Source organism: Cavia porcellus, unplaced genomic scaffold (assembly GCF_034190915.1).
Source record: "Cavia porcellus strain 051 isolate PalLab524CR breed Dunkin Hartley unplaced genomic scaffold, mCavPor4.1 scaffold_5, whole genome shotgun sequence".
Taxonomy (NCBI): domain Eukaryota; kingdom Metazoa; phylum Chordata; class Mammalia; order Rodentia; family Caviidae; genus Cavia; species Cavia porcellus.
Window position 1 is genome coordinate 17,637,434 of NW_026947488.1, and position 8,876 is coordinate 17,646,309.

Consider the following 8,876-nt stretch of genomic DNA (forward strand, 5'->3'; position numbering starts at 1 on the left):
CCAATGGAGTTCCATCTCATATCCTTTTATACCTAGAGGACCATAAGAAACCCCTGGGTTCATAAACTAGCTCTTGGGAAAAACCTGATCCCTCGTCTCCCCATTTTACAGATGAAAAGACTAAGGCTCAGATGGAGGTAATTTCTCCATTTCCCAGAGATGCTAAATAACGCTGTAACTATTGTTCCAATTCCTACGGGGCTACACATTTATTCTTTCTCAACTTCCATCAAACACTTCCATAAACGCCTTTTCCCACATCTGGATAAGACCCAGAGGCCAAAGATAACCTCCATAGCTGGAGCTCCATGCCTGGCAACTGGGACACCTAAGTGCCAGAGGTGGGGGGGGGGGGTACAGCAGTTGCGCAGGCGCGCTGAAAAGGCCACCACTGGCCACAAGAGGGAGCGCGTAGGCTCCGGAGCCGGAGTGCTCGTCAAGGGGCGGGACCCACGAACGGTGCGCATGCGTCTGAGGGAGGCGGCGGCGCCAGCCTGTGAAGGGCAGGACAGTGGCCGAGAGGGCACCGGAGGAGGACGGTGGCCCACGAGGTCCGGCATGGAGCATCTGGAGCGCTGCGAGTGGTTCCTCCGGGGGACGCTGGTGCGGGCGACCGTGCGGCGCTACCTGCCATGGGCGCTGGTGACCTCCATGCTGGCCGGCTCATTCCTCAAGGAGTTCTCTCCGCTGCCTGAGAGCTACCTCAGCAACAAGCGCAACGTCCTGAACGTGTGAGTGCACCCCGGGTCCCCCTGTTGTGCCGTAGCCTCGCAGTGGCCCCTGCCGTGTGGCCGGGGTTGGCCCCCCGGACTGACGAGCCTGGAAGGGAAATCCTTCCAGTTGTGACAGCAGCATCTGCGCGAGTGTCGCGACTCGGAGACCCGGGAGCCGCTAGCCTCACTAGCGTTTGGCGTTCGTAGATTCAGCTTTGACAGCCTGAGTTTGACGGGCAGGCAGTGACGGGAGGGGCTGTGTAGTGGCTGTGTCCGTGGGAGTGTGGGGTGGGGCTGGGGGGTGAACCAGCGCCCCCACCTCCTCTCGGTGTGAGAAGCAGTCCCTGCCCTGTTTAGGATATGTCACCTCTCTTCAGCCTGCCTGTGTCAGATCCTCGCTGACAGAATCCAGTCCATCGCCTTTTAAAGTCTCCGCTATGACCACCCCAATAACAGCAGCACCTTTGAGAATCTTCTCCTGGGCTTATGACAGAATCCCCAATACAAGATACTGGCAGAGGGGTGGAACCCTCCTGCTCTGACCTTTCCCCTGGATCTCCTTGGACCTTCTTAGCCGCCCATAGTGCATGGCAATGGCCCAGGAAAGCAATCCCAGCAGGGCTTCTGAGGACATGTTAACGCCACCCTCCCACTTCTTTTAACTTCTGGGCTCTAAACTTACAGCATAAAAATACTGTTGCATTATTAAAGGGGAATTGAAGATGAAACTTCTCCCTTGATGTGAGCCCAGTTCTTCGGAAGTAGTGTCTCCAGAATCCGCTGAGAATCAGCCCAACTTTGATTATCTACTCAAACTCTGGCTTCTCTCCCAGGCAGCTCCATCAAGCCCATCGAGTCTTGGCTCTGACGAGTCCTACGTTATCAGTGGCAGTGAGCATTATAGTGACAGGCCCTTAGGTGGTGTCTGAGAAACTGCTGAAACTTAGGAAAGAGGCATTCTGTCCTTGGCCCCCCTCTGTCCTCACCCACCCTCCTCTGCTGGGCTAAGAATAGATTCTGAGAGTGGCAGTAGCCTCAAGTCTCTTTCCTGTGTGTTTCCTACAGCTGGTCCCCAGGCCAGCCACCTTTCATGAGCACAGGGTAGGCAGAAAAGGCAGTTACTGCTTAGTTTGGCCTGAGAAAGCGAGACTAGCATGACACACAAGTCCCTGTTGTTTGGGGTAGCTATGGATCCTGGTGTTTTGTTCCGAGGTATTGTGCTAATTAGTGGGAGGAAACTAGTGGTGACTCACTGAATCTGGAAGGGATTTTGAAATTCACTTGGTGCCCTCAACTTGATTTAACTGCAGAGGAAACTGATGCCTAGAGAGCTATATAAACAAGTCAATTCAGAGTCAGGTTAAAATTCTGGTTCTTCACGTTTGAAATAAAATTCCTTGTTCAAAGACCTTTTCTGCCATGTCAGAAAGAACAGTGATACGGTAGAACAAGCATGGGCTTTGGGATTGGCCAAAGTGCCTTTTAATTTGTGCTTGCTGTGTGTGAGTATGGCCCTTGGCCAGGAACTCACTTTTTCTGAGCTTCAAGATTCTGGGCTTAAAGGAAACAGATAAAACTGTACCTTCCTTTCCGGGCAATTGGAAGTGTCCTTTGGCAAGTAACTGCCTGTGACAGTTCCTGGCATCTGGTACATGCTCAGTTATCATTGCTCCCCCGAGCAAAAACACACTGTTAAAAACAAGACTGTAGGTTTGAACTCCAGTGCCATACTTAAGACCTCCATTTTGGCATGATGCTTCTCTGTGCAAAGGGGGTGTGTAATAGTACCTACCTCATAGCTTAATTAGGTCAATTTTGCTTAGTAAGTAAAGCACATTAGCAGGGCCTTAAAGTGGAATATCTCTTAGAATTTTTTTTTGAGACAGTCTCACTGTGTTGAGCTGGCCTCAAACTTGCTGTGATCCTCCTGCATCAGCTTCCGGAGTGCTGGGATTATAGGCATACACCGCTACAATGGGAAAGATCTAAGGTTTTGATCTTTGAAAATTTTCTCATTTTCTCTCCCTTGGAAACCCAGGGACCCAAATCGTAATGTTGTTTGTTGTCACCATGTCCCCTCTTCACTTTACTTTCCTCTTCTGTCAGGTATTTTGTTAAAGTGGCCTGGGCCTGGACGTTCTGTCTCCTGCTGCCTTTCATTGCCCTCACCAACTACCACCTGACAGGCAAGGCCAGCCTGGTCCTGCGGCGGCTGAGCACCCTGGTTGTGGGCACAGCCATCTGGTACGTCTGCACAGCGCTCTTCTCCAACATCGAGCACTACACCGGTCATTGCTACCACTCGCCGGCCCTGGAGGGGATCAGAAAGGAGTGCCAGAGCAAGCAGCACTGCCACAGGGAAGGGGGCTTCTGGCATGGCTTCGACATCTCGGGTCACTCCTTCCTGCTGGCCTTCTGTGCCCTCATGATTGTGGAAGAGATGGCCGTGCTACACGAGGTGAAGACGGACCGGGGCCACTGTCTCCATACCGCCATCACCAGCCTGGTCGTCGCCCTGGGATTCCTGACCTTCATTTGGCTGTGGATGTTTCTGTGCACAGCCGTTTATTTTCATGATGTGTCCCAGAAGGTGTTCGGCACCTTGTTTGGTTTGCTGGGCTGGTATGGGACATACGGGTTTTGGTATCAGAAATCCTATTCTCCAGGACTTCCTCTCCAGAGCTCTTCTTCGAATTTGAAGCAAGACAGTTATAAGAAATAAGAGAAACAAAAGGCGGACAGCCGGACAACGGCTAATGTATTTTCCACTTAATTTATTTAGTTGTTGGTAGCATTATTGATTCCACTTGAGAGAGGAGGCTCACTGGGCAGTTTTGGGAGGTGGTGGAGGAATCTAGGGTACAAGTTCAGCGCTTAGGCTCTTCTTGGTATATCACCTGTGTCACCAACGTCACCTTCCCACCAGACAGTTTTTGTCCCTGGTGAGACTTAATCTTTATCTGGAACACCCCTTCGGTCCCTAGAGGGGAAAACTAAAGCTGAATTGGAAGGACAGAATCAAAGGCTTTTGTGACATGGCTCAAGGGGAGGCCAGAGCTTTAGGACTCCTCTGATGCCATCTTCCTGATTCTAGTTGTCTTTTGCGTTTAGTGACTGATATGATGACTTTTTTTTTGTTTTGTTTTTATTTTTAACAGTATTTCCCCTGGTCGGTTTTGCCATGAGCATTTATTTCTGGCAGGGTCTGTATAAAACACCCCAGTGCCTCCAAGACACTATCCTGGTAGAGTATTTGTCTCTTCTGTGGAATGTTGAATATTACAGCTGACTGTGATCAGCCACTAACATGACCCAGTAAGCTGCAGTGCCTCCTAACTGAGCACCAGGTGATTTTTACATAATGAACAATGTCCATATTGTCTGTTGTTTTATGTTGGGTTTCGGAGCAATAAGATTACCCTTTTTCCCTCTTATTTTGAGTGATTGCTTTATAGTTTTTAATGATGACTGTGGTATTTGTTCTTTGTTGACAAAACTCCTGAAAATAATTCATGGCTCCAGTGTTGCACTTTGGCACAAGTAGATTATTTTGAGGGTTTTGTTTTTAGAACACTAATTTACTTTTTATAAACCAGATTCTTGGCTTATAGTATTAAATTTCACTTTATGGAGTTATTTCCTCTATTAGGAATGAAACCAGAAATCAGGCTATTAATTTGGTGACTTTCATACTGAGTCAGAGTAATCGTGCACGGTGCCTATTTTATGCTGAAACTTTCCTGACCACATATTAGTTGTGTAGACAGAACAGTGTTTCAGGGCCATAGGACAAGTGCTTTAGTCCCTGTGTTATGGCCCAAGTCATTTCACCTTTGGACATGATTATGATGTTTCAGAAGTGAAGTAAAATCTCTCCCTCGTGGCTGAAAGCCAGCATCATTGCGAAGATGTCTGTATTAAGTGGTGCCATGACTTTGTACCTGCCTCCTCGTACTTGTGCCACCAACAAAACACCCCCCAGCCTGGCCCTGTCCCACTGGCCTTGCAGTCGGCTGGTCTTTTCTTTCTTCTCTGCAGCACTTCTCAGTCTCCAGTCTTCCTAGTAAGAATGCCAGGAAGACCTGGAAATCCTGTCACCTCCATCCAAAAGTTGTGCATTCTGTAAAATGTCCCCTGTCTTCTCCCTGACTGTCTCCTTAGGCCTTTCAAGCTGATCCCCTTTGCCTTATTATGGATAGTAGCCCGTGAAGCTCCTTTGATGCCCTTTCTCCAGCCAAGCTGGCTAATACCATTAACTGATAAGCTCTAACGTAACTGGTTTAACTCAAGCTCAGGCAAATCTCCAGGGTAATTTTTTAAATATAAAAATATATTTAAGAAACTTTTTTTTTTAATTGATACCAGGGATCGAACTTATGACCGTGCACTTGCAAGACAGGCGCTTATGCCACTGAGCTAAATCCCCAGCCCCTAAAACTATATTTAAAATACATATTTGTATGCTTTTAAGCTGTGGGCCAACTTATCAAAACATGAGACGTGAGGTGTTGTTCCCAAAAGTGAAGAAACACAGGCCATGAGATATCCACAGTACCATGGCAAGATGTGACAAGTGGCCCAGAGAAGGCATTTCATACTCTAAGAGTTTCCGCCTGCACACTAGGGCTGGAGTGGGGCTGGGGAAGGGGCTTGTTGAAGGGCTGAAGTCTCCCCTAACTTTCATGATCAGCACTAGAAGAGAACAGGCACCGGCTGGCTGACCAGAAGTTTACTTGTCACACTTCAGTCTCTAGACATTTTTCTCACAAGGCCTGATCCAGGTTTCATGCTGCTCATAGGAAATGCTGTTATCCAGCGTTCTGTATGGGTTAGGCTTCCACCCATTGCTCATGCTTAGCCCCATTTATTTTTTCTTTTTTGGAGTGTTGGGGTGGAGCCCAGGGCCTTGTAGGGGCTGAGCAGGTCCCCTGCTTCTGAACTACCCCATCTCCTTTTAGCCCCTCTCTTTTCTTCAGAAAGATCATGGCATAAGAGTTTGGGCTCAGGCAAACATGGGACATAGGTTTGGGATTTGGCACCACTTGCAGTAGCCGTACAGCTGTGGGCTACACTGGTCTTCCTTATCTGTAAAGTGGAGGTGGTGCCGCCAGGGTCAAGCGAGACGATGTCTGTGAGGTGCTGAGCATGTGCACTTAGCAGGCGATCATTTCTTGCTTCCATTTCTTGATGATGTTTGGGATGTTCTGGTTCCTCTAGAGAAAGCAGAGCAGCTAATAACTTTTGGGGGCCACTTGGAGTCTGAGTCTGTTGTCTCATCTTCCAAAAAGTGTGTGTGGTCCTCAGGTCCTCAACAAGAAGCTTTGTGGGCATCTGTGACCACAGAGTTCTGCCGTGTTTTCCTCTATGTGGAGGTTCTTTGGCTGACGCTCATTTCCACATGCATCTGTCATTGTCTGAGTACCAGATTGTATTTAAAGAATGGCTCCCGCCTCTGTTGTGTACACACAAACCCTGTGTGTAAACAAGAAAATTAAAATACGCTGGAGACAATGATATCCTTCATTTCAGAGTTTTGTGTGTTCCTTTCCAACACTAAGGAAGTCCAGGACCCAGCAAACCAAAGACCACAAAAGTAGGGATTCTTCTGTTATTTGTTACACATAGGCTGTATTGTGGCTGGAGTTTCTCTGTCTGTCTTTCTGTGTCTCTATTTTTCTGTGTCTCTTGTCTGTCTGTCTCTTTCTCTGCCTAAATCCTGATACCTACAGAGTCTACCAAAAAGGTATACATACTTCAAGAAAAGAAAGATTTGTATTAAGTATTTTAATACTAAATTTATTGAGACATCAGGAGGTTAATACATATTACCATTAGTCTTTAAGTATAAGAGGCACTCAAAGTGGTGACCATTAGCTTCCAGACATTTATTAGTGTGGCAGAATGCTGCTTCAGTAACCTTGGTCATTGAGATTGCAGACATACATTTTCAATTTCTTCTCCAAGAGCCGGCAGTGTAGTGGGTTTTATGTAATATATGACCTCCTCTAGGGTCCCCCATATGGGGTAACACCATCTGCTGCGAAAACATAGTATTTTTCTTTTCCGAAGTGTGTAAACACTTTTTTGGCAGACTTGTATATTTATGTCTGTATCTATTTCTTAGCCTGCCTTAGTCCCTTCCTCTGTCTTATGGTGCAGGGGCTGAGTCGGCTGCCATAGCAGGAGAGAGGAGAACCTCCTAAAAGGCTGAAGAGAAGGGCCGAAGTTCACTTGGGTGAGGTCCCCTTTGCAGGTGAAGTCTGTGGGCCTCGAGGCGTCTAACTGTGACAGTTTCTTGTGCCTTTTATTGCCTTCTCACTTGCCAGTCTCACCTACTTGGCACCCAGGTAGTGTCTGTCGCAAGCTCCTTGGCTCTGGTATTAGAATTGATTCCTGCTGCACAGCATTCAGCATCGAGACCTTCCGGGGTTCACATTAAAAGCTAGGAGCTAGGGGAGGATGAGCAGCTCCTGCCCGTGTGCAGTTTGTGCTCCAACGTCCGTCCTTTCATAGCTTCAACTGTGTGCTGATACACTAGTCAGCTTTTGTCCCTGTGATCCAATATCTAAGAAGAACAAGTTAAAGGACAAAAATTTGGCTCACAGTATGAGAACTTTCAGTCCTTGGTTGGCTGGCTCCCTTGTTTCTGGGCCTGAGGTGAGGCAGAATATTAGCTCACCTCCTGGCAGCCAGGAAGCAGGAAGAGGGGAAAGAACCAGTGAGGAAGAGAGCAGGGACAAATAAGAGTCCCCAAGGCCATGTCCCTGTGACCCACTCCCCTTGCTTAGGCTGTAACCTCTCAAGTTTCCATTACCTCTCAATGATGCCATCAGATTATGATCTCATCAGTGGATTGATCCATTGATGGAGTTAGAGCTCTCATGATCCATTTGTTTCTGGGACCTGCAGACCCACCCAGAAGCATGCTTTACTAATTTCCTGGCCACTTATCAGTCTAGTCAGGTTGGTAATCAGGATCAATCAGCACATCCGCAAAGGTGAATTTAACACATGTCTGATTTGAGGAAAGTTACTCTCACAAGGAAGAACCAGTCCCATCATTAAGTATTACAAGAACCCAAATACAGTACCAGTCAGGGGCTGGGGGTGTAGAGCAGAAAATCCAGTGCCCTGGAGAAACAGACAGTTTTCACTTCAGGAAGGGACAATTCTTTTGGGTCTTGAGAGATAAAGAAGAGATCAAGCAATTTTGTAGAGAAGGGAATCCAAGGCACCGAGGACAGCACATTCAAAAGCACATAGATAAGGGGCTGGGGATTTAGCTCAGCGGCATAAGCACCTGCCTTGCAAGCAGGCGGTCGTGAGTTCGATCCCTGGTACCGGTAAAAATGAAAAAGACAAAAAAAAAAAAAAAAAAAAAAAAAGCACATAGATAGCTGCCCTGCTCCCACAGTTTTATTCAGATAGCCCTTTCCGAGGGAAACCTAACTTTCCTATCTGTTTTAGTGGTGGTGATTCTGTGTATGGAACCCAAGCCCTCATGTACATTAAACAAGTGATGTACCACTGAGCCATATCCCCAGTCCTATTTTTTTATTTTAAAATTTTGATAATATATTTTAACATATCCCAAACATTATCATGTCAAAATGTAATAAAATTAAAGAATATAAAATTAAAGAATGAGATACATTTTTATACTGTGTATTTGAAATTTGGTAGGCTTTTAACTTTTTAAGAATAGCTTTATCACTGGGGATTTAGCTCAGCGGCATAAGTGCCTGCCTGGCAAGTGCAAGTTCATGAGTTCGATCTCCAGTAACAAAAAAAAAAAAAAAAAAAAAAAAAAAGAACAGGTTTATTGAGATAGAATTTATATATCATACAGTTTGCTCATTTAAAGTGTCCAGTTTGGAGCTGGGGATTTAGCTCAGTGGCTTAAGTGCTTGCCTGTTAAGTTCAAGGTTGTGAGTTTGATCCCTGAGATAAAAATAAAATAAAATAAAGAGGAAAACTAAAGTGTCCAGTTCAATAGTTTTTGTTGTTGTTGTTGGTGTTTGTCTTTTTGAGATGGGGGTCTTACTATGCAATTCAAGTTGGCCTTAAGCTCACTTTGTAGCCCAGCTGATCTCAAACTCACAACAATTCTCTTGCCTCAGCTTCCTGAGTGCTGGGATTACAGGACAGCTTAATAGTTTTTAT

At 46.5% G+C, this 8,876-nt stretch overlaps 1 protein-coding gene across 1 annotated transcript; it reads left to right on the forward strand.

Moving 5' to 3' along the window:
- Positions 1-467: 467 nt before the first annotated feature.
- Positions 468-6,236, forward strand: Fitm2 (fat storage inducing transmembrane protein 2). Its single transcript, XM_003467669.5, has 2 exons — positions 468-731; positions 2,820-6,236. Exons 1-2 carry the CDS (start codon positions 559-561, stop codon positions 3,433-3,435), a joined length of 789 nt encoding a protein of 262 aa, XP_003467717.3. The 5' UTR covers positions 468-558; the 3' UTR covers positions 3,436-6,236.
- Positions 6,237-8,876: the final 2,640 nt, after the last annotated feature.

Bases quoted from the DNA above. Each gene is read 5' to 3' on its own strand.
- Fitm2 (XM_003467669.5), top strand. From the start codon at position 559: ATGGAGCATCTGGAGCGCTGCGAGTGGTTCCTCCGGGGGACGCTGGTG. The intron at 732-2,819 runs GTGAGTGCACCC...CTCTTCTGTCAG, and splicing joins AAGCGCAACGTCCTGAACGT to GTATTTTGTTAAAGTGGCCT.